This window comes from Hyalella azteca, unplaced genomic scaffold (genome assembly GCF_000764305.2).
Source record: "Hyalella azteca isolate HAZT.00-mixed unplaced genomic scaffold, Hazt_2.0.2 contig11415, whole genome shotgun sequence".
NCBI classification, from domain to species: Eukaryota; Metazoa; Arthropoda; class Malacostraca; order Amphipoda; family Hyalellidae; genus Hyalella; species Hyalella azteca.
Window position 1 is genome coordinate 346,511 of NW_025941414.1, and position 24,591 is coordinate 371,101.

The following is a 24,591-nucleotide window of genomic DNA, read 5'->3' on the forward strand; positions in this document are numbered from 1 at the left end:
TCGAATTCTAGTGAGTTCAGCACAAATAAGGAAATGCGATGGATGAGTAAAACCAGGAGATATTTTGTTTAAATATTTATTATACATTTACGAATAATAACAAGCCTTAGTTTTAAAAATAGACCGTTATTTCGTACAAATAAATTACTTCGAATAATGACCTGAAAATATTTATTATATGTACAACTAATTACAACGTACGTGCACCAAAATGCAAAGTCATCCGGAAACTGCATGCCAATATAAATATTTTAAATTTATTTGAAATACATCATTCAGAGATTTTCTCGCATTGCATTTACACAGAATATAAAATAAATGTGATCGATTTTCATACGTGTATTATTTTTTTTTTGGTCTCCGGTTTTTTTTTGCGAGTGTCTCCGAAGCAAGAAAAATTTCCGAGTCCTCTTCACAAAAGACATCAAGTGCAGATAACTGCTCAATGCAATAAATATTTATCGCTTTGTCTATTGGTAATTTGATTGCAATTAAATTGCATGTCGTATTTTATATGTTGATTTTCAATTTCTCTATGTAACATAAAGAGTCAATTTTTTTTCTTTGAATCACATCAATAATTTGATAATCATATTGAGCATGCAAGACTTCTAATATAGCACACTGTGTCCTGGAAGAAGAACGCAATATTTGATTTGATTCGCACCTCCGTCGAATACATCGTCAAGGAAAATGCGGAAAAATGTATATAATTTGCCTGATTTAATATTTTCATTCATTTATTTGTTTGTGTAGCCTGGTGACATGATATAGTCCAGCTCGTTACTAGATAAAAATAAAAATTTTAACTTGGAAAGAAAAAGTTAAAAATTTAATAAATTTGAATTGCTAAAAACCCAAATTTTAGACGGAAAACAGTTAAATTTAAAATAAATCAATTTCTAATCTAATCGCTTATTTCCATAAATTTTAAAAAATTTCATCTAAGGTTGAAGAATTATCAATATTGAACAACAGTTCAGATAAAACGTTCCACACGATTTCGGGAAGTTAAATAATTGCCATTTGAGTAAGAAGATATTGAAAAAATTAATCCAGCCGGACTGAATAGTTTACAGTTACCTGATACTTTGTTTCAGAGATGCATTTTATCCTCTTCAAATTTACTTTGAATACATCGGAATATCTTAGAATCCGTATGATAAATGATCACAATTTGTTAAAAAATCGTGTTTTCGAGTGGATTTGTGTTTACCATATTTCGTTCATCAGCAAAAAAAATTTCAATAAGCGGATCATGGATTTCTTCACTTATTCGCATAGATCATTCAAATCCATCCACTGTGTTAATAACCCTTTACAATTTCACGATCTTTGCAAGATTCTCTATCGATAGTTCTTCAAAATTATAAACCTTGTGCGAGTGAGATCCGTTATATTTCGGATGTGCTTTCCACAGCTTCGCGACTAGACGGCACTCTTGCTGATGCTTTCGTATTTTCTTTGATGGCTTTCTCTATTAGAAGTGCTTTGTTGACCGGAGGACCTGAAAAATATTATTTTAAAGTAATTATAATTACAAAGGTTCAACTCTATGACAAATCACCTGGATAACAAATCTTGGAGCAGATTTTAAGACTCTAATAAAAGAAAAAACAATCCCGAAATGACTTCTTCAGGAGAAATCAAACTTAGTTCACCTTTCAACAAGGAAAAATGTCTTGCATCAACTACTTGATGATAAACCCGTAAAAATTATTACTATTTACAACAAAATTTGAATTGAAAACTGCAACATATTGTGTATAAGGAAAAATGTCTTGCATCAACTACTTGATGATAAACCCGCAAGTTATTACAATTTACAGCAAAATTTGAATTGAAAAAACTGCAACATATGAAATCTTTCAAGTAAAATCGACATGCTACACTCACCTATAATTGAGAGAACAACTGGTAAGAAAAGCAGCCCATGCAGGCAGCCGAAGATCACCATGCCTAAGTACATCCTGAAGTAAAATATTTTGAATATTTGTGATTTGGCGAAAGCCAGCACGGAGATTCCGACGATTTTCGTCATCGTGATGCCAGAAAATACCTGCAAAAATATACGGTTTCAACGTTTGTTGTATAGGTTAAGTGTATATTTATTTATCGGGAAAAGATAAGCTCCATTGGGACTATAGATTTGCATCAATATGTCTGCCCATATGAAATGGTAATTATAGATTCAAATGATATTCACGGACAGTATAAAATTCTTCTACAATTTTGTCTGAATCATTTGTAAGCAAATCAAGGAGAAATCTTACCTTTCACATTATTTAAAAAGTATCCTTGGTTTTAAGTATTTAATTTTGCCCACAGTAATGGCCTAATAGTATTGAAGAGTGAACGTGGCATTTGAATTTCTTTGCTATTCCTACTATTTATTACATAATTATGCAGATCAATGCCATTTTAAGTGAACATTCAACCGATTCAGTTTTATTTGATTTTTCGCACCCAGGTTGTCAGAAGTAGCTTATTTCCTACTCACCGCGGAGCCCATGGATGCCAGAGCGTCAATTACTCTTTGGTCGCGAGTTTCGTGAGTTGAAAAGGCGAAGGCGTGGCTGATGTGGTTGCAAAACTCCACCGAGATGCCAATGGCCTGATGACATCGACGCAAAAAATGTAAGCAGTTGTTGAAAAATACTCTTAGTTTCTCTTTCTCACCATAATATAAGCATCAACACTATATCCACAAGAAAATCAACACCAAAATCACAACTCCTACCTTGCCAATTCCTACCATGACAATTCCTACCATGACAATTCCTACCATGACAATTCCTACCATGACAATTCCTACCATGACAATTCCTACCATGACAATTCCCACCACGACAATTCCTACCATGGCAATTCCCACCATGATAATTCCCACCATGACAATTCCTACCATGACAATTTCTAGCATGACTATTCCTACCATAACAATTCCTACCACGACAATTCCTGCCATGAAAATTCTAACCATGACAATTCCCACCATGACAATTCCCACCATGACAATTCCTACCATGGCAATCACAATTCGTACCATGACAAGGTTGACGAGCGTGACTGCGTTCAACTGGATATGCCACCACGTCATCATGCCCATCATGTTGACAACGATCATGATGATTGTTCCGAGTACCAATAGTGACGTCCACACGTCAAGTCCCGTTAAAATAACCATGACCACGAACACCCCCAGCAGCGATATGGCGAGGCTCTTAGCAGCATCGGTCGTCATCGTCAGGTATTGTTCGTAGTACACGTAGAAAATACTGCCAAATAAAAGTATATACACGTTAGTCATGTCTAAACTTCAAGTACTAATAATAATATGGATGAAGAATACTGCTTAAATAAAGTAGATTCATGTTGGTTACGTGTCGTAACTTCAGGTAATACTAATAAAATTAGTAGGGTAACATGGGGCAGCGAGCCCACTGCGGGTCACGGGCCCATAGCGGGTTTCTCGCTAAGTATGGCAGATATTGGTCCGTGTTCTCTACCGCCGGTCGACAGTTTCACTGGGATGAATTGCACGGATTTACGTTTTGCTAAGTGTTTGCGTTATTAAGTTCTTTGCGAATAACTGTTTTAGTCCAGATAAAAATTTTTTTGCCGCTAAATAAAGTTTTTTTCCATTACTATAGATGAAAATTTTGTAATTACTTTGAATTATTTTTTCAAAGTAATATTTATAGGGATAATTTTGAGACCAAGTTTAGACTATTAGCTTTTAAAATGAAATGTTGACACGATATAAATTGAAATGATACCTAGTGGGGGCAACGGGCCCACTCGTGTCACGGGGCAAAGCGCCCATGGTGAAGTCTTGTGTTATACATCATTAGATTTGTCTCAATGACCTTTTCAAACTATGACTAGCTTTTTGAATTACAAATTACACTTCATATTGCATGATTTTTTGATTTGCCACCTCAAGGCATCAGGTTTAGTTTCTAGTTATGCGTATTTATAACCACTTTTCGAGTTATTGACTCTTGCCTTGCCAAAAGTTGATTTCAGTCAACACCAATGAGCCAAAAGTTGATGAGAGTTTTTATGGTGTTGGCTGAAATCACGATTAGGTACGAATTCTCTGCACATAATATCTGGATTATGGACGAAACTGGAACGAAGTTTTTTTCTGATCAACTAAATATATTTTTTCTAGTCAAGGATACATTTTTTCATGTCAAGGACGAATTTTTTATCGCAAAGATATCTTTTTCAAGTCAAGGATATATAATGTTATGTCAATGAAATATTTTTCTTCACGTCAGTGATAGATTTTTTAAGCCAAGAGTATATTTTTTTCAAGTTATGGATATGATTTTTGAGTTGTTAATAAATGAATGAATGTCATATTTTTTATTACATTTTTCTTATTTTTAACTGTAAAGTGTTGTTTTATCATTTTTAAACAAAAAATATGCAATTGTGGTAAAGGGACCAAGGGTGGGCGCCTTGCCCCAAGCCCATGGGCCCATTGCCCCAGGGGTGGGGCAATGGGCCCATTTTGACACTTTTTACAAAATAGTGTTTCATTAAAAATTGAATAACTCTATAGGCGTCTAATTCACATCATACATTCCTCATTAGTTGTACCTTTAAACAAAACAAAGAACCACCTCGTATCAATTAAAACTTCATCAAAAATTTAGTTTAAAAAAAGTGGGGGGCGCGCTGCCCCACGTTACTCTATTAATATTAGTATTATTTGATAGACAATACTGCCAAATAAGATTATATTCACGTTAGTCATGTCTAAACTTCATGTACTAATAATAATGTGGATAAAGATTACAGGTCAAATAAAGTAGATACATGTCAGTCACGTGTCTGAACACCAGCTAATACTAATAATATAGATAGAAAATACTGCCCAAATAGGAGTAAATACATCTACAGGTTAGTCACGTGCTTCATCTCTGCTAAACTTATAATATAGCTAGAAAAATCCACAATTATAATATAGCTAGAAAGTGTCCACAAAATAAATAATTCACATGATTGGCGTGTTTCATTGCCTAGTCTTAAATATAATACAAAATACTGGACAAAACATGAACAGGTACGCGTGTATGACCTGTTTCGTCGCGAGGTTATCCTATGCTAAACTGGACTTCATTTTAATGAGTTTAACCTAAACCATATTAATATATTATCAAAGTTTTAACAGACGTTGAATAAATAATGTTAAAATTCAATAAATTATAAGCTTTGTAATGTATTCTGACCTGTAGGGGAAGACTTTAGCCGTTGTGAAGGTATTATTATGAAGATATTCGGTGAGCTGGTCAGTAAGCTGGTACGCTTGATCCAGGGCCTCGGTGAAGTCTTTCGATTTCCTGAGACGTTCGTTATATTTTGATCAGTTCTAATATCTATGAAATGATCTATTTTAGATTAGGCTTTCTCCGCATATGTAATCTTTATCAATCAAAATATTTTTTAGCCTACAAATTTTATGATAAATTGAATAATTTGAATAAAATTGGTCTTCACCCGCAAATATTTTACAAAAAAATTGTGCCAATGTGAGCAGATAAGAACAATGCAAAAATGACAAGGATATTACTGAGGGCTAAACGAATTGAATATTTTGTATACAAAGAATGTCAGAAAAATAAGAAGTGACTGAAAAATTATAGATTGTATGACATTTCATCTATCAAACAATCAAAACTATTGCAATAATAATAAAAGAATGATGGCAAATGACTTAGAAATCCTGCTAATTTTAACTTAGGAACCCTACCAATAATATAAAATTAATATATAATGCTAGAAATAAAATTTTACAAATATATATTTATTATAAATATAATATTTAACATATAATAAAAATTAATTATCAATCTATGATAAATTATATGATGTCCCACAACAAAGAATAAGGGCATCCACTGAATTACTCTTATTGCATGGCAGTTTTTAACGCACTTTAGGATGGTGTGATAGGTCATAAAGTAGCTCGCCCCAACGTTCTCCCCTCGAGCGTCGTTCACCACTCGCACGGCCTCCCCGTAGGCAGGGTGCCCCGCCTGAGGACACTCTGTGTCGTGGGGATTGTCCTTCAGGAAGTCAGGCAAGTGAGGCATGAAAAAGTCTGGCAGGGGGCGTAGTGGGTCTGGGTTCACGGTCGAGGTGTTCATGCAGATCGCTTTGGCGTTTTTGTCGTATTTCTCTGCAGTGAATGAGCAAAAAATAGGGATCAGTTATTGTTTTGGATTTGTGCATGAGCGAAATAAATTTTCACATGGAATCAGATTCATATGAGATCATATTTTAAGCATGAAATTAACTAGTGATGAAAAAGTGGGTGGAAGTAAAGTAAATAGAGTTCAGAGGAAATTTCTTTGAGATCAATGAAAAGTTCATTTACTGGCATCTGACTACGTTGATTACTTATGAATTTAAAAAATGCATTAATCTAGGAATAAGATCAACCCATACTTCTGATTTTAAATATAAATTATGCTACGCAATTAGAATCTAATTCAAAATCTAAATAATCTCACCGCTGCTATCGATAAAGTTTCCTTCCGCGTCGAGGCGGCAACAAGCAGTTCCATAGTAAGGACTTGCAATGGTGCCGCTGCCGGCATCAGTGATCCAGCTGATGTAAGCTTCTAGCCAAGAGTTGGCGCCAGCTGCAATTGTTGTTCTGCAACACATGTTTACAGCGTCAACGCCTCGTAATATCAGCACAAACACATCACATACAATGCAATTTTTAACTAAATATATACGTTCATTGTTGATTTACATTATCATTTGAAGTAACCTATGAAAATGCAATCAATAAATTCATGCAATCTTTATGATGAATCTCGCTTGATGCAGGCGTGAGTCCAGCGAGCGCATACGTGTTAAAATATATTCACTTCAGAATGCGTAAGATAAATAACACTCATTTAAATACATCCATCAACTTGCTGGCAGTATAAATAGTAGTCATGATTTAAACTCACACGTTAGGCTTGAGGGACGCAACGAATATTTTGGTTAAGAAAGAGTCGAATCTGCAGCCGGCGCTCGAACAAATAAGATTCTGATTCTCTATGTCAGTGTAGTCGTATCCTTCCGTCACCACGAAATAAATGGGAGGTCCGACACTCATATAGAGATTGAGATACTGGAAGACCGTGCATAAAATTACATCGAATATATAAGTATAGAATATATTATATAAATATGAGGAGGAATGGGAAGGAATTTAGCAAAATAGGAAAATTCACATTATTATTGTTTAAATAAAAAATTACAATGACGTATTCTCTGAAGTACACTTCAAGAATAGTCTCATCGTATAGAGAAAAAATTTATTTTCATTTGGATTTGAATTATTTTGGATTATTTTAATATTCCATTATTTTATTTTCGGTTAACGATGAGTTGCTAACGTCGACGAATTCAAGAATGGAAGAGTTAGCCTAGTGTAAAAAGCGGCAATCATTGCACAATAAATTAATAATTGGTGCTCACGTCAAAGTGACAGAGGAATGCTCGGGTAAATAAATAACACCAATCATCGAACCATAATTAAATAATTGGTGCTCGCGTCGAAGTATTTAAGAACGAAGGAGTGCTCGGGCAAATAAATAACAACAATCACCGAACCATAAATAAATAATTCGGTGACGAAGAAGTGTTCGGGATATTAAATAACATCAAACAACGAACCATAATTAAATAATTCGGTGCTCACGTCTAAGTATTTAAGAACGAAGGAGTCCTCGGGCAAATAAATAAATAACTAAAATATAATTAAAATACCTAAATAATTCAGTGCTCACGTCAAAGTATTTAAGGACGAAGGAGTCCTCCGGCAAATAAATGAATAACTAAAATATAATTAAAATACGTAGATAATTCGGTGCTCACGTCAAAGTATCTAAGGACGATGGAGTCCTGGGGCAAATAAATAAATAACTAAAATATAATTAAAATACCTAAATAATTCAGTGCTCACGTCAAAGTATTTAAGGACGAAGGAGTCCTCTGGCATGGAGATGTCTTGCTCGAGACCGACGTCGATGTGAGGCACGAAGCAGGCGTTCGTTGCGAACAAAGCGGAGAACGCTACCAGAACTATCACCTTCACTGGCGGCTGCACCGAAGTTATTATTCAGAAATATTATTATCTGTGTTATAATAAACCAATAAACATATTTGTGTCATTATTTGAGCAATTCCTTGACATGTATTATTATTGAGCCATGATATTTGAGTGTCATTATTGAACAAATATTGTTATCCCTGTTGTTAATTAATGAGCAATGACATTAATCATGCAATTATTGACCAATAATGAAATCCATGTGATATTTGAACAAGAATATAGTTTAAAATAAGGAATAAAAGAGTTCATGTTGTAGGAATAAATATTCCTAAAAACCTTCTGGGACATATCCAAGCTTAAAATATTATTATCAGCTGGTTTTAGGGACGAGATATGCATAATAATTGCTCTAACATAGGATATTACAACTAATTGGTAAATTCTATGCGATCATTTGCAAATTGCATTAAAAGTCTGTTGAAGGCAGAAAGGGGGAAGTCCAGTAAAGCGAACCTTCATGAGCGTCGGGGCGTAAACTTCGTTCAAGAAGTTAAAGCAAGCGCCTTCACTCTGTTCAGAGTGCTTGACGTCGCTGCTGGTCACACAACACAGAATGTCGTATCTGCTAGCCTGAGTATATGAGAAAAGAGGGGTATAACAATTTGTCAGACGATATAAAATATATAATTCATAAGGAGGTCGTCTCGTCACATTGTAAGCCACCACATTAAAGCGTAAATTGTACTATCACATTATATTGCAACTTAAAAAAAACGACCGGACAGAGCGATTTAAAAAGATATATATTTTTTATATTAAAGTATATGTTCATAATTTTTTTATAGCAATAGAGCCCATTAGCTTTACAAATTAGTCTTAGATGCTATTAGTTTGCAACGAATCAAAATAATTGGTATGTATTGCACCTTGATTTAGTTTGCTATGCATCTAAACAATTGTTATGTATTGCACCTTGATCTAGTTTGCTATGCATCTAAATAATTGTAATGTATAGCACCATGATCTAGTTTGCTATGCATCTAAATAATTGGTATGTATTGCACCTTGATTTATTTTGCTATGAATCTAAAGAATTGTTATGTATTGCACCTTGATTTATTTTGCTATGCATCTAAATAACTTTAATGTAAAGCACCTTGATTTAGTTTTCTATGCATCTAAATAACTTTAATGTATAGCACCTTGATTTAGTTTTCTATGCATCTAAATAACTTTAATGTATAGCACCTTGATTTAGTTTGCTATTAATCTAAATAATTGTAATGTATAGCACCTTGATGCGTCTGGCGTCGAGCGCAATAAGGGCCACAAAGCACGTCATCTGCAAGACGAAGTCGATGATCAACGCCAGCGCCGCGTACAGCGAGAACGAGTACACCGCAGGCATCGGCGACAGCGCTCCTGCATTATTAATTAATGTCAGCATTATTACATTAATGTTACATATTGTTACTATGTTATATATACACGGCAGGCATCGGTGACAGCGCTCCTGCATTATTAATTAATGTCAGCATTATTACATTAATGTTACATATTGTTACTATGTTATATATACACGGCAGGCATCGGGGAGAGCATTATTACATTAATGTTACGTATTGTTACTATATTATATATACACCGCAGGCATCGGTGACAGCGCTCCTGCATTATTGATTAATGTCAACATTATTACATTAATGTTACATATTGTTACTATATTATATATATATACACGGCAGGCATCGGCGAACGCGCTCCTGCATTATTGATTAATGTAAGTATTATTACATTAATGTTACTACATTATATGGAGTGTATTGTGTATTTTTTAAAGGTATTCCGCTGTTACAGTTTACTCCATAATATGGAGTATGCGGTCCAAAATAATGAATACATAGGAATATATACTCCACAAAAATTTTCAATGAAAAACATTCAAATTGCTTAAATCAAAAATGGAGAATGATTGAATAGTATTTCTTCGAATGTAGATTTCAGGCTCATTTAGAAATGTTCAAGGAAATGAATTAAAGTTTAATATTCATTGAAAAATGTAGCTTTATAAATCATAATTTCGTTTGATATAATTATGCAGAAAATTATTGTTGTTAAATTAGCCCAGAATAAACAATTAAATAATTAATAATTTAAAAACTTTCTTTCTCACTCAGTGAGAAATGAGGCCAAAAATCTACGGGCATATTTCAGAATGTTTCGAATAGTACGCAAGTCTGAAAGTTAGTGATTGAATTTACACGCAGACCAAGCTTATCGTTGCAATCATAATTTCCGACTCGGTATGACTAATTATACACAGCCTGCCTCGTAAATTTTATGGGAAATAATAGAATTACTGATCATTGTGCTCTAACTTTGAAAGACAAATAGTCATTGGTTCGTGGGGGAAAAAATTCAGCGCCTTAATAATACTAATAATATTCCTTATATATTTTTGACTCCACGGCGGAACGTGTCTATTGAAAAATGATCCCATCTGAATTATAGGTTCCTTAGGGCGAAGAAGAATGAACATTATTGTTCTAAATTTCAAAGAAATATTAAATTGAAATATTTATCAATTGATCAGCAGGTAATGAAACATCCGCTGCAGGAATTGATAGTACCTAAAAAGAAGCAGAGAGCTTCCGAAGAAGTGGAGATAATAATGGTTGGTGCAACTTTTCCAACGATTCTTCCGATGTGCTCTTCAGACGTTTCCCCTTCCAGCATTGGCTCGCGCTGCCACGTTTGTACCAATATGAAGATGTTGTCTACACCAACTGCCAGCACCAAAAACGGCACAACCTGCACACGAACGAACAATTACCTAAATGAACGAAAGAACTAGTACCTCAATGAAGGAAAGAACAATATTACCTAAATGAACGAAAGAACAATATTACCTAAATGAACGAAAGAACAATATTACCTCAATGAACGAAAGAACAATATTACCTATATGAACGAAAGAATAATATTACCTCAATGAACGAAAGAGCAATATTACCTCAATGAACGAAAGAGCAATTACCTCAATGAACGGAAGAACAAATACACATGCATGTCAGCCCTAAATCCATTAGTACTGAGGTATTCATTACCATGATGAAGCATTTATTCCATTAATTCCATTATTATTGACAATAGAGTAATCGAATCTCGCCTCAATGACGAAGAGTGTAGCCTCGACCCCGCAGTAGCCGTAGAAGCCTAGAGACGAGCTCACGGCCAGCAGCACGATGATGACCCCACCCAGTCCCACCATGAGCTTGCTTTCAATCTGCCAAGTAAACAAAAAATAAATTTACGGAATTTCATATAAGTATATGAAAATTCAATCTGCAAATTTCGATAAAATTACTCTTTTTATGTGCCAATGCAAGGCGAGAAGCAACCAAAAACGCCACATCTCTTGAATTTGTTAGAGGTGGAGATAAATTTTCCTTTAACTCAGAATATACAAATTCAGTATAGAGACCGTCGGCTGAATTAGAATTCGATCATACGTGTTCTTTTGTCTGGGCGAACTTGCTAACAATCCTGCTAACAAAAACACTAAAAAGTGTGATAAATTGTCTTCATTCTGAAGTTCTTTTCCTATTCACGAAATGAAGTTTTATTATTAGTTTTATATTATACTTTTTTGAAAAATGAGGCCCACCTAATTCATACTAATTTTATTAGCATTAATAATAGAAAATGACCATCATCCTGGAGAGCTTGGCGGAGAGATTGCCGAGAGCGATGGTGATGTAGGCGAACATGAGCACGTAGCTGAGCGCTATGGTACCTAAGTCCCCGACGCTCTCCCTCATCAGCTCGTTCTCTATGCCGCGCTCAGCGTTGTACGCTATGTCCATCAGGCTGCTGTTGTAGTCCTTCATGAAGTCCAGGAAACTGTGCAGATTTAATAAAATTTGAATGAATTCCCATGTTAAATTACAAAATATTCGAGGAATCAAGGGATTGTGAAAAACGCAGCCATTAAGCGAAAATTTTCATTTCGGGGAATTATTTATAAAGTTTTGCTAATCGACAAAAATGTTCATGAATTAGGCAAAATTCGGTATTCAGTTTTTTATCGACATTTTTATGCAAATAGTCAATAAATAATCAATATAATTTACAAATATAATTTGATCGCTATTCAACCATTTCAATTGAACTGAAAAAGAATTTATGATGAATTGATGAATTAAATGCAGAGAATAAAAATATTATCCTTTGTACTATCGTCAGACACTTACACTTGCTCCCAGGCAAGAGCAGGGCCCAGCTGAGATTTATCAACATAGTTCTGCAAGGTGATGATAATAATAAGAGCTGTAGAATTGAAGTAATCCGGATTTTCAGACAAGGATCCTGAATCCCCCTCCTCCAAAAATCCTCCTAGTGCTGTGTACGGTAGCACCGGTCCACCGTACGAACCCAGGCAGTAGATATTATCCACGTTCGTTGGATTGCTGGTCGGCAAGAATGGGAATACTTTATTAAAATTAGATACGTCGTTGAGAAACTCTGCAAAGGCATTTATAATCGCTGAATAGGCAAAAGAAGAGTAAATATTAGTGAAATACTACGAAAAAGAATTATATATATGTGAAATATGGAAGTACAAATTTCCCGCGTGAAACTGATTCAGAATTACAAAAGATTAAAATGACGACACGCGGCAGATCACAAAAATCTAAAACGTTGATATCGCAGAAGAAAATGCAATTGAGGAAAGTAGAAAATGATGGAAACGTGTCCGAAATATGTAACTGAAAATTATTATATTATTTCTTTTGCGGCGAAATCTTGCCTTTTTATCAGATTATTTTTTGTTTCTCGCGCATATATTTACTAAACCTAATTTTAATTTTCTACATGTGTGTTTTGAAAACCATGTAAGCAAACTTAAATGTTGCAAATAATTAAAGCAAAGAATGACACTGCAACAATGTCTACTAAAATTAACTTTTTGAGTTGCTTAAAGGCTTGGCAATAAATGTTTTTAAAGCAAAATCTTCAAATTATCAAGCAATAGTTTGAGAAGCATTTCTTTCGTCTAGAGCATTTTAAAATTATTGAGAACTAAACTAAGCCGACCAATATTTTTCATTCGAAACACCATGTAAAGAATATTATTAGACTGTTGTGTTCTTTCTTCTTAACATTCAATTTACTATTTACTACTGCTTTTATGTCGCAACCTGTGTTATAAATTATTTTTTTCTTGTTAGTCTAACTTAAGTGCAACCTAATTTTATACAACAATTTGCATGTTTTTACAGAACCCGATTTTAATAAGAATGAACGACTACCATTGTGATTCAAACCCTTCGGAAGCGAATATTCGCTTAAGAGAGTAAAATATTATTATCTACGGTCTGATGTTCTCACCTGATGCATTTAACCATTTTATTGTAGTAGGCATAGCCATCTTCGATGTCGATGGCGAGAGACGTAGCGTTGTTTTGCCAGTAGTTCATCACGCTCATCACAAGACAGTCATCCATCTTTGGTGACAATGGCTTGGTGCATACGTCGTTAACGATAACGGGTTTACCATCGTATTCCGCTTGCAACTGTCAACACAAGATGGAATAATTAGAATCTTCTTGCGTCAAGAGATGGTATCATTATACAACATGAGTGCCACAGCTTCTAACTAAAGATGTCTACATAATACTAAAGGAAAAATTATAAATAATTCTATAATGAAGCTCCTAATTCCGCGCATAATATAACTTAAACGCATTTAATTTTCAACTTTCAAATGCTACGACTAAATGGGCTACCGTGTCATTACGTTCGCTTTCACAAGATTAGCTTTCAAGTTGCAATGATTATTAAATCGTCGCCAAACTGAAGTTAGTTATTAATTCATAAGTGCATTTATTGGCGCGCCAAAATTCAGATAATTTCAAACGATAATTAAAACCTTCATCGTATCATTAATTCCTTAAAATAATTAAACTGAGATACAACAAAACCAAAACTGATAAAACTTGAATATGTGAATTATATTCTAGGGTATTAATATTATTGTCATGACACAACTTAAAACAGGAAATTAATGCTGCGTACCGCCAAAATGTCGGTCTGGAGATCCATCGCAGCCTGAACGAACGAGGGATCCAGGGCGGGTCCGAAGTAATAGTAGTAATCGAGCCCTGATGGATCGTGAATGGTCACGTTCCTCTGAAAGGGTGTTTTTTTGTGACAATGAGTAAAAAAACTCATATATACTCAAACACTTCAAAATTGATCTGGCTAAAAATTAGCAACGGAAGTTTGTCTAAGATTTTCTGCGATTTTATAATTAAATTTTGATTTTAATTTGATTTTGAACAAGTGGGTTCCGCAAACACATTAGCGAAAACTATTTCTTCAAACTAACTAGGAACTTTCCGAGCTCTGGAAGTTGATGGAAATGAACGTAATTAAATTGTTCGTTTTAGGCTCATCTTTCAGTGCTTTTTTCAACATTGTGATTAGAAATCTGTCGTAATTAGATTTAAATACTGCATATTTTTTACTCACGCCATCAATGGGAATTTTGGGCGTCATTATAACTTGCGTTGTTCTGTAAAAGGGAGAGAAATGCTCGTCAAAATAATTTTTTTCCTGCAATGTACGCGACGTCTTGGAGGCCCACAGGCTCACTGGGTCAGTCGTTACCTGAAGAATAAAAAATAAATAAAATGGTGAAAAAATGAGGAACAAATGATGAGTTATTATTATATGAGTTAGCCCTTATATTATTCTACCATCCGAAATGCTACTCCTACCTGAAATGTTGAGTTATCTGGATATGTACGAATGTTATATCAAAATGATATAGGTAGGAAATTTAATGGAAAAATATTGCCGAATAAAATAACATTTTTCACGGGAGTCTTACAAAAATAAACATGTCTAAAGTAAATATATGTTCGTTCTAAATCTTGATTAAAACAAAATGAATTTACTTCTACAGGATTATTGACATTTTCCTGTAAATTCGAAACGAATTTGATTTTTAAAGTACCATGCTATGAATATCGGCAATATTTCACGTTGACTGTTTGTAGGTTATTAAGCACACAGATAAGTGCAAATAACGTATTCATGCCACGCATTTTACTGCGCACTCACTTTCACTCTGCACATACGAAATTGGAAATGACGATATGGTGTTACCCTTACCCTAACATTGTGTTACGAAATATAAATAGTCGCAATAGTTACATTTTCTTCCAAATTTGGAACAACAATTTATACATTTTTCTTGAGTGTCTTAATTTTAAAAACAGAAATTTTAGTATACAATTTTTCAAAATAATTCTATCACATCCAACTGTAACTTCGTTGTTCTTAGGTGTAACTTTTATATCTTGTTCTGAATATAGATTTAAGACAACGCATTATCATAGATGTAACTCAAGCTCATACAGGATTCACCTTCATACAATTTATTTCTAATTTTAGGGAGGACTTTATCTAAATTTGCGTCGTAGGTACTTACTTTGAGCAAGAACATGCCTCCGCTGAGACCGAGACAAAGCAGCACGCATATAACAATAACCGAGTACGGACTTTTGGCCACCGCTGCACACATTGAAATTTAACTATTAAATCAAATTACATAAAATATATCTTCTAAAATATTTTATATTGTATTTTCTTCCCAAGCCTAGGTTACTATTTTTAGAAATAATATTTTTCAATATTTAATTTATTTCATTTCAACCACTACACAATAAGAATTTTTTGGACGACTTTGAGCGAATTTAGAATAAATGTAGGGGCCATGATCTGTTATTACAAGATTCTATCCGAAAGTTTGCTGATTGCACGCATTTAGACAAGAAATATATTCGCGCTGAGATAAAAATTGGCAATCCCCAGTGCACAAAAACGATTACTTAACTTGTAATAATATGTCAGTTAACGTAATTCTAACCTGTAGCGAAGGTAGCAAAGTTTTCAGAAATTGATTTCTCGAGAGCAGCAGACACGATCTCTGTGAAGCTCGGCTCCTGCGACGTGTCTTTTTCTTGCCGCAATCCTTCGCGCTGTGTCCCGCCTGCTTCTGTTACTGTGGAGCCATCCGTTTTATCTTACAAAAATTCTTAGTTCGCTAACAATTTTCATTTTTAAATATCAATTTTTAATTACCAACAACTAATTTTTAAATTTCGATTTTTAAACACCAACTACTAATTTTTAAATTGTAGTTTTTAAACACTAACAATAAATGCCGTAAATATAATAGTATCTCTACAATTTTTTTCAGTTTTCCTTGGCACAATAAAATATCTGTTCCAACTACTGTAGTTCGAATCAAGTATCGATTTCAGACCTCTAACCATTTATGGTTTGCTGGCTATGAAAGCGCCAGTATTAATTAAATGTTCAAATAAGCAGGCATGTCATGAATAAAATGGTAATTTACGTCCTTTAACGAACGTTTGAAAACAAAATATAAGGCTGCTAACCTTTAGGAGTAATACGCTTCGCCGTATTCTTGGTATTATTTCGATTCCTAGTCACTGCATACGTGACCAAGATGATCGTCGTTTCAGCGATGAACACCCAAATCATGATGAACGTGAACAGGTGCATGGATCCGACCGTGATAGGTTCGTCGACTTCGGGATCCGGAGGTAAAGGTGGACAGGAATTCCGACAATCCGAGCACAGACAGAATAATTTGTCCTGCAATGAAAAATGTGTAATAAAAATTTTTCGATTTTTAAATTAAATTAAAATGTAATTAAATATTTTTATTTTTACCTTGAAAATTTCACGCCTATCAAGAGGTGTCAAAATAACGCGGGCAACTTGAAATCGATGAAATTGAAATTACTATACACTAAGAACTAAATAAAAATTCACATTAAAATAGTGTGTAACTAGGATTAGATTAATTTCAAAAAATTGTAATAGAGCAAACGTCGCTCGATAATTGGACATAGGTGCTACTCAATACTCATTTCTTTGAAGATTTTTCCTTGAGATATTTTTGGAATAAGACCGTAAAATCCAGTTTAATATCGTCGATTTATTTGATTAGGACAGCAGCAATTTCGCCCTGAGTTCGTTCATTTTCTTTCAAAGTAATCGGTTAAAATTCACTCTCTTTCTTACAAACAATCGTTGAAAATTCGATAACACAGTTCAATAAAATAGATCAGCTAAGGTTCAAACAATATTCTAGTACCAACGAGCTTTTAACCCTCTACCGCCTGACATGAGTAACCGGAGCAATGTTGTCACGCGCCTACTCCCCAAAAAGGATACCTTACTAGTGAGCGCAAAATGACTTGCACTGATGGTTGCCGCCACGTACGACGACTTTAAAATGGTCTCTGTTGCGTACAAACGTCCTCAGGTTGCTATACTCAATAGTTTACGAATAATTTAAATCGAAAGTTATGTTCCCGGAGAGTGACATACGGCGGTAGAGGGTTAAATAACAATTGCCATAAAATGTGGCATGCAAGAAGCTCGTGATTATTTACGGGAGAATCGCATGGCGAAGTAGCCACTTCGAGCGGTTTCATCTCCTTTGGTATGCCGTTGTAGTCTACAGCGCTGGCCGTAGAAGAGTTCGTATACTCCATGGTGATGTTGAAGGGAGCGAAGCTGTTTATCCCGAAGTAGTCGAAAAGTCTGGTTTGCAATGAAAACAATAGTAAATATTAATCTTTTCTATTCAATAAATTCTTATTTTAAAATGATTTGCAAATTGCAACGAAAATTTAGAATAACTTACTTGTAACATGCATTGATTTCTTATCATAGTATACAGTAGACTTCAGTTTGATAAAATCAGCGATAGAATGTAATTATTTGTGGATTTTTTTTTGCACTATTCATTTCGTTAACTCTCAACACGGGCTTAAAGTTTAGCTCATTCATGCAAAATTTCAGCTTAAAATCAATAGATTTCAGCTTTAAATTAAATAAATGCAGAAAAAGTGATTCATAAAACTTAATAAGTAGTAATCGTCCCAGTCAGGAAATTAAATAAGTAAATTTTTCTATCCAACCTTTCAGGGGTACAACTTTTCCCCCACTGGCCGCATATCATCGTCAGTGCAGGCACGGCCATCTCAGGGTAGAAGACCTCGTCGCACGAGTCGAATATTTTGTTCGCGTACTCAGAGTTCATGAAAGTCGTTAAAGTCAAAACGGACGCTGTTGAGAGAACAATTAAGTGTATTCATGTTCATTGATTGATTGAAATATATCAATGTTACACTAGACATATTTTATCAAGGGTAAAAGTAACCCGTCACTCAATTAACTGTGTTTTATGCTGCGATTTTACAAGAGTCTAAGGGCACGCATAAAAATTTTTTATTACCGAGACAAGCTTTATTGGTAAGAGATTGAGCACCAGGAATTAGAAATCTAAGTTACAGAATCTTTTCATACAGTAATTTGATTGAAATTAATTGTCATTCAATTTTGAATCAGATTATATTTAAACGGGGATTTATTATGATACGAAACAAATTATATGACCTACTTTCATTATAAAGTGAAGTTGCGAGGTTAAAATTAGACGAAACAAATCATACCACCTACTTTGATTATAAAGTGAAGTTACGAGGTTAAAATTGGACATGTGTGGCGAGCAGGCGAAGTTACAGAAGTAGTTCATGAGGTTGTTCTCGCACGCTGGGCATCTGCCCACAAAGTTGCTCAGCATAGACAGCTGCGCCGTCATAATTTCAATGTTCTTGGCATCGCAACAGGTATAAAGTGACCCATTTGTGTTGAATTCTGCTCCTGAAATTGATTGAGTTTGTTAAATTTTACTAAAATTATAATAAAAATGTTACTAAATTCTTATAAAAACTTTTTCTTTTCATCAGCACGTCTAATTTCATGTGTTCGGCTAATAAGAAAATTGACAGATACGACTTTCTAAAGCAGAAATAAACCTCTTCAAGATATATTCAATAGGCGGAAATTATTAAAGAGTAATCGGTATTTCTAAAAACTAATATTGTGAAACCATTTGTTTCATTTAAATGTCCTTTAGTTTATGTCAAGTCTCAACTGGAGCCAACCAGACTTCACTTATTTATAATGTAGTTGCAAATGTAAATGAAGTCTGTACCAATACATGCCTATCTGTATTTTGGTTAGCGAGAAAAATCGTACCAAATACTCACTTATATCACGGACCATGTCTGGGCAGTAGGCATTCAGTTTGCCTTCATAAATGCCGTAGGGATCATCAAGCGGCTTAGGAGGCCCTTCATATAAGCAATTCAAGTCCATGTCTCCCTTTCCCGGCTCCGGGTTTTTCGAGCAAATCCCGTACATAACGCACTGGCCACCTTCTGTACCCTTCGGTGCATTATCTTTGTTTGAGTTCAACTTATTTTCCAGAGAATTAACTTCATTTCTTTGCTCGAAGACTGGGCCATTTGCTTGTAATTCGCGACTTTGTATTTTTGTGTATTCAAGAAATGGTATCGCATTTGCGTATTTTGATTTGTTATGTTCACTTGAATGAGCTGATCGAGCTTCATGCTGATATTTTATACCAGTTTTTCCAGTAGAAGACATTCTATGTTCAGATTTAGGCTTGCCATCTGTACTACTGGATATTTTATTTTCAATACTAGGTTGTGCAGATTTTAGTTTTAGTATGTTATCATCTCTGGGTTTCAAGTTTGCTTCTGTCGCATTGAAATCTTTGTAATATTTCTGCCCATCTGACTGTACTGCTTCGAATATCGATGACTCATGAAGATATCCATGTGCTTTATCCTGAAGAGATTCTTTGTTCCCCTGGAAATAAAGAAGGATATCAGGGAATGTTATTATACATAAGAAAAATCAAAATGTTAGGGAATAGTGAGGTACGTTCAACGTTCATGTACCCCAATTTCTAGTGAAAAGATCAAACGTGCAATTAAATGTCGTCTTTCTCATATGGCCAGAGTAAAAACAGGAATAATTTTACGATTGAGCCGACAGTCATTCTTGTCAGTGATATCGAAAAAAAATAATGCGTGAGTGCTCCAATTTGCAAAGTTTTTATTGTTTTATCACTAAATAGGTGTGAACAATTGAACATCTTAAATTTTGATGAAGATGAGTTTGGTTCACTTCGAAATTTCCCAAAAATTAATTCAATCCTGGAGATTGTTAATTAGGTGGTTGCGTGTTTTGTCTGCAGAAAAAGGAAAAAAATGTTAAACCGTCACTTAAGTAACTGTGTTTTAAGGAGCGAATTTACTCTATTCCACATTATCAACGTTGAGCAGGGCAACAAAAATCTCGTTCAAGTGATACTTTCATATTCATATGTGTACTAACGATTGTTCTCTATTGCAGCAAATTGTTTTACAAAACTCATAATGAAATTACATCCATACAATTCTATGCTTCATAACATGTGCTGTTTTTATGCCGTATCTCTTCGTCATGAGTGTGTTTGTCCAATTATACTTGATAAGAAAATTTTCAAGATATCCTGATTGTGAGATCTTTATCAGGATCACGTGAAGTACCCGAATTCACCCAGAGGGCCGAGGAAAGACCTTTGCCTCGCATAAGGTGAACCTGCAATCATGACAGATAATTTTTCTTGCCAGCCAGTGTGGGGTACGGCCTGAAAAACTAAGCCTTGCTAAAGACCTAAAAGTTGCTATATAATTTATATATGTAATTCTCTCATTATCGTAGAACTTGTTAAATTTCGGTTTACTAATCTCTAACAAACTACAATGCGAAATTAGCAGTTCTCCGTATTATTTGAGCAACAGTAATCGAACAAATCTGTCCCGAGTGACGCATTCGTTGAATATCACGTGGGTGAGCGGCAATATTTAGGATTGTATATAATATAACTACGCAAGATGTAATAGCAAAAGGAAATATCAAGTGTAGATGCATATGATCAAATTTAAAACTGTTCGGAGATTCGGAATTGCTTGCGTAAATAAAAGGATTACATTTACTTCATATCATTTATGGTCGACTACTCAAGGCGTGGTTTAAAATTATAGCGTCCGCAACTTTAGCATCATCGATGTAAAAGAGGATACTATATATGCTGTTATGAATAAACTCTTGCACTTGTTATGAATTCCATCTGAGACATTCTAATCTAATTCTGTCATCAAATACGAGATCAAGCATTTACTAACTCCACTGAAAACATAAATTTCAAGTTCACTCAATGGGAGCATCCAACACTTTCCGTCTGCAACCTTTACGGATTAAAGACTGGTCTTAATGGTTCATAATTTAATTTTAGGTGTCTGAAAATCATTTTGTTATGGTATTTGAATTCGGAAACCCACTTTCTAATAATTTTCATTGAATTTGAATCATTCTTCTAATAAACCTGTTACGGTGTAGATAAATAAAGAAAATTTACGACTAGAAGATAATTGAGTACCAATTACATCTGAATAATAAGACAAGGTGGCAAAACATCATTATTTAATTCAGTTAGAAACCCAAGCAGATGCAAAATTTTATTCCTAACACCATCGATTTATCATTCAATATTACCTAGACTGAAGAGTCCAACGAGTGGCTTAACCTTGAGCAGAAATTAATAATAGTGATAGCAACCTTGCCATAAGTCCGCCTATATATACTCTTCTACCCGAGACCATTAGATTGCATAGCATCGAGTTTTCAACTTGGTGCGTCAGTCTACATCTGGCTAGAAACATGTTGGTGATCGATATTTTATTAGTTAATGTAACTTAAATTAATTTATATGATTATTCATTTGATGTTTAGCGAAACAAATTTGAGTGTAAGGAGAACTTGTGTAGCAATAAAGTAAAAAAATCGGATTTAAAAATAAACCATCTCAATTTATTCGAACCTTGCCTCTACCCTGAAACTGGGTAACCCTAGGAAATTGCAAAAGCCTGTCAAATTTTGACTAGTAATAGCTGAAGCGATAATTTTAATAACATAATTAGATAAATGTTGAATTTCTGTGAAATTAGTGTTCCTATGTATGAGGTAGCCAATCAATTCATTTTTCATATGATTTCTACATAGAAGAAAGTCAAATAAATAATTTGAACCTCATTCACCCACGACCGAAACCAGAACTGTCATAAATTTCATTACATAGAATTTCGAAATTTCGCCCAAGCTACGATAGAATTTTTAGAACTGGTGTTTTTCTCGTGCAATTCATGAATTTCGAACCTTTGCAAAGCACTGTACTCGAATTTCTTAGCCACACACAAGCAACTATTTCCTCAACTATATTACCATACAAATTTTCAAGTTCGGTAATTCTGTTACGTATTACAATTCGACGCATCAAATGATTCGGTATTTTGTATACGTGCGCCAAGCATAACACATATTTCATTAAAGTCTAAACTACAATATAGGTAGCCGGTATAGGGCCGATGCCGATGAATCCCTATACCTATACCCAATATAGGTAACCGGTATAGGTATAGGGAACAGTCGCTAGAAATTTAACGTAAGAGACATTCATTGTGATATCCTCTATCGTAGTGTTGTAGCCACCAAACTGTTCCCGTGATAGCTCCTATCATTAGTTCAGATAACAACAAATCACTCAAGTTTCTCAGATGATAGGCAACCAGAGCTTATGTTTCACAGTAAAAGCCAGCGAATAATGTTAATATTATTAATTATACTATAAACTTTTTGAATGCAAACTGTATTAAGCCATTCTGGATATACACTCTTAAAATTCTTATTGTTCGTATGCCCTGTCACAGTTAGACCTAAATCTTGGCCTCAAACCCACATGCCTATATTCAGCTTCAAGTATGCATAGCAGAAGACATGTTGGAAGGCCACCGGATTTTGAAATACAATTTTTTATGAAGGTTGATGTTTGCACAGGTCATCTTGTAGGCGTCTTAAATTTCATAGCGTACTTTGAATGCTAATGAATCATTTTGATGAATGAAGTCAAACTATCTATTGTTATCTATCGAAGAGAAAGTTTGTGAGCGTGTTTGTCAGAACTTTGAAATTAAAATACGAGTCTGCAAGACCCATTTGAGCGCGTATCCACAATACAAATATATAATATATATTGTGTGCGTATCTACAATACAGTTTTCCAGAAAAATTTAAACATCTTTTTAATTGTACTTTTCAATTATATTTTAGTGAACCAACATAAGTTTAAAATTATCAACGAGATTTTTAAATTTCATTACGCTATATGCTTACTCGGATGGCTAATTTGCTAGCAATTTTTATCAATCAGAAGCCATGTTAATAGTCATTTGAAGATATTGCCTTTCAAACTTTGAAGAATAAATGACGTCGAAGTACCACTTGTCGCTAATACTATAGAGGTAATGGCCAAAATTATATTGTTAAGGTCTAACAATGGTACATGAAAATATAATTTAGAGTGAAGAACTCACCGCTTTCACCGCAGATGGCAATTGTCTCTAATACTATAGAGGTAATCTCCAAAATTATATCGTTTAGGTCAAACAAAGGAACATGAAAATATAATTTAGAGTGAAGAACTCACCGCTTGCACTGCAGATGCTAAGACGAGAAGCACCAGCACCGCGACAGCGAGAGGCGTAAGAGATGCGTGCGCCATGGCTCCACCACGTGTTGCTTGTCTGTAAAGTTTTTGCTAGTTTTAAAAGTGCTGCTGTATATTTCAATGGCAGTTATATATTTCAAATAAAAATAATTTAGAGATTGTAATGTTGTATGTACCAATTTATATCTATCCATATTTTATTATCGCTGACCTGGTTTAGTGCCACAAAAAATATGGTTTCTGACTGGTTTAATGTGTAGCTCTTCAGCCAGTTTTGAAATTGCTGCTTATGAATTTAAATAATTAAGTAATTTCGAGCTTCTAATGTTGTATATACCTATTTCCTTCTACCCTAATGCTATTATTACTAATCCTCTTCACTATCTCAAAATAAACATGCTTTATACCTGGTTTGAAAATAGCAATCTTAGTTATTAATTATGAACTATCATTTGATGATAATCAGCCAATAACTTCATTTTATCTGACAAGAGCAAATTTTAAGAACTTTTAAAACCTAAACATTTTTCGCATTTCGATTTCGATTAAAAACTTTTGCATCATTAATGTTTAAGTTGAAATCTAATATAAATTTCTATTCAAAGTTCATGTCAGCAAATATTTTATACTATACAAAATATATTAACAAATAGAGAATTAATTATAAGAATATATTTAGCCGTTAAAGTGTGATGGAACTTACATCAGTCTTCGGTCTTGCTTCCAGTCTTGCTCTTCCAAAGATACCAATCTTATAACAGAGGATATGAAATTCTTATTAACCGTAATAAAAACCTAATTTTCTTCCGCATAAATTTCACACAGATTATAAACTTTTATAATATATAATAAGCATGAACGTAAAAAATCTCAAAGATAATTTTTAACATGTGATGAGCGAGTTTCAACTTTAACAATGTGCCTAGTATGACTAACACATCACATCGTTGCTCATGTACTAGTAAAATGTACGAGTAGCTGCTGTACTCGC

The 24,591-nt window shown here is 34.3% G+C and overlaps 1 protein-coding gene across 1 annotated transcript; it reads right to left on the reverse strand.

Annotated features, from left to right (window-relative positions):
• Positions 1-549: 549 nt before the first annotated feature.
• On the reverse strand, positions 550-24,591 carry LOC108666053 (NPC intracellular cholesterol transporter 1). The gene is made up of 27 exons (XM_018152859.2): positions 24,304-24,591; positions 23,580-23,676; positions 19,234-19,858; positions 18,641-18,844; positions 18,100-18,247; positions 17,569-17,719; positions 16,543-16,762; positions 16,008-16,142; positions 15,570-15,652; positions 14,606-14,743; positions 14,150-14,263; positions 13,463-13,647; positions 12,325-12,540; positions 11,782-11,974; positions 11,241-11,357; positions 10,702-10,882; positions 9,366-9,493; positions 8,585-8,701; positions 7,982-8,119; positions 6,981-7,144; positions 6,528-6,673; positions 5,950-6,193; positions 5,244-5,354; positions 3,047-3,278; positions 2,501-2,614; positions 1,897-2,059; positions 550-1,507 (listed from the first exon to the last, which is right to left on the reverse strand). Exons 2-27 carry the CDS (start codon positions 23,652-23,654, stop codon positions 1,395-1,397), a joined length of 4,455 nt encoding a protein of 1,484 aa, XP_018008348.1. The 5' UTR covers positions 23,655-23,676; positions 24,304-24,591; the 3' UTR covers positions 550-1,394.

What these genes read in the sequence shown, in the direction of transcription:
- LOC108666053 (XM_018152859.2), bottom strand. Translation starts at nt 23,654, where the DNA reads ATGGCGCACGCATCTCTTACGCCTCTCGCTGTCGCGGTGCTGGTGCTT. An exon ending in TAGCATCTGCAGTGCAAGCG is followed by an intron (nt 19,859 to 23,579) that starts GTGAGTTCTTCA and finishes CTTTATTTCCAG; the next exon opens with GGGAACAAAGAATCTCTTCA. An exon ending in AAAAGTTGTACCCCTGAAAG is followed by an intron (nt 17,720 to 18,099) that starts GTTGGATAGAAA and finishes ATTGCAAACCAG; the next exon opens with ACTTTTCGACTACTTCGGGA.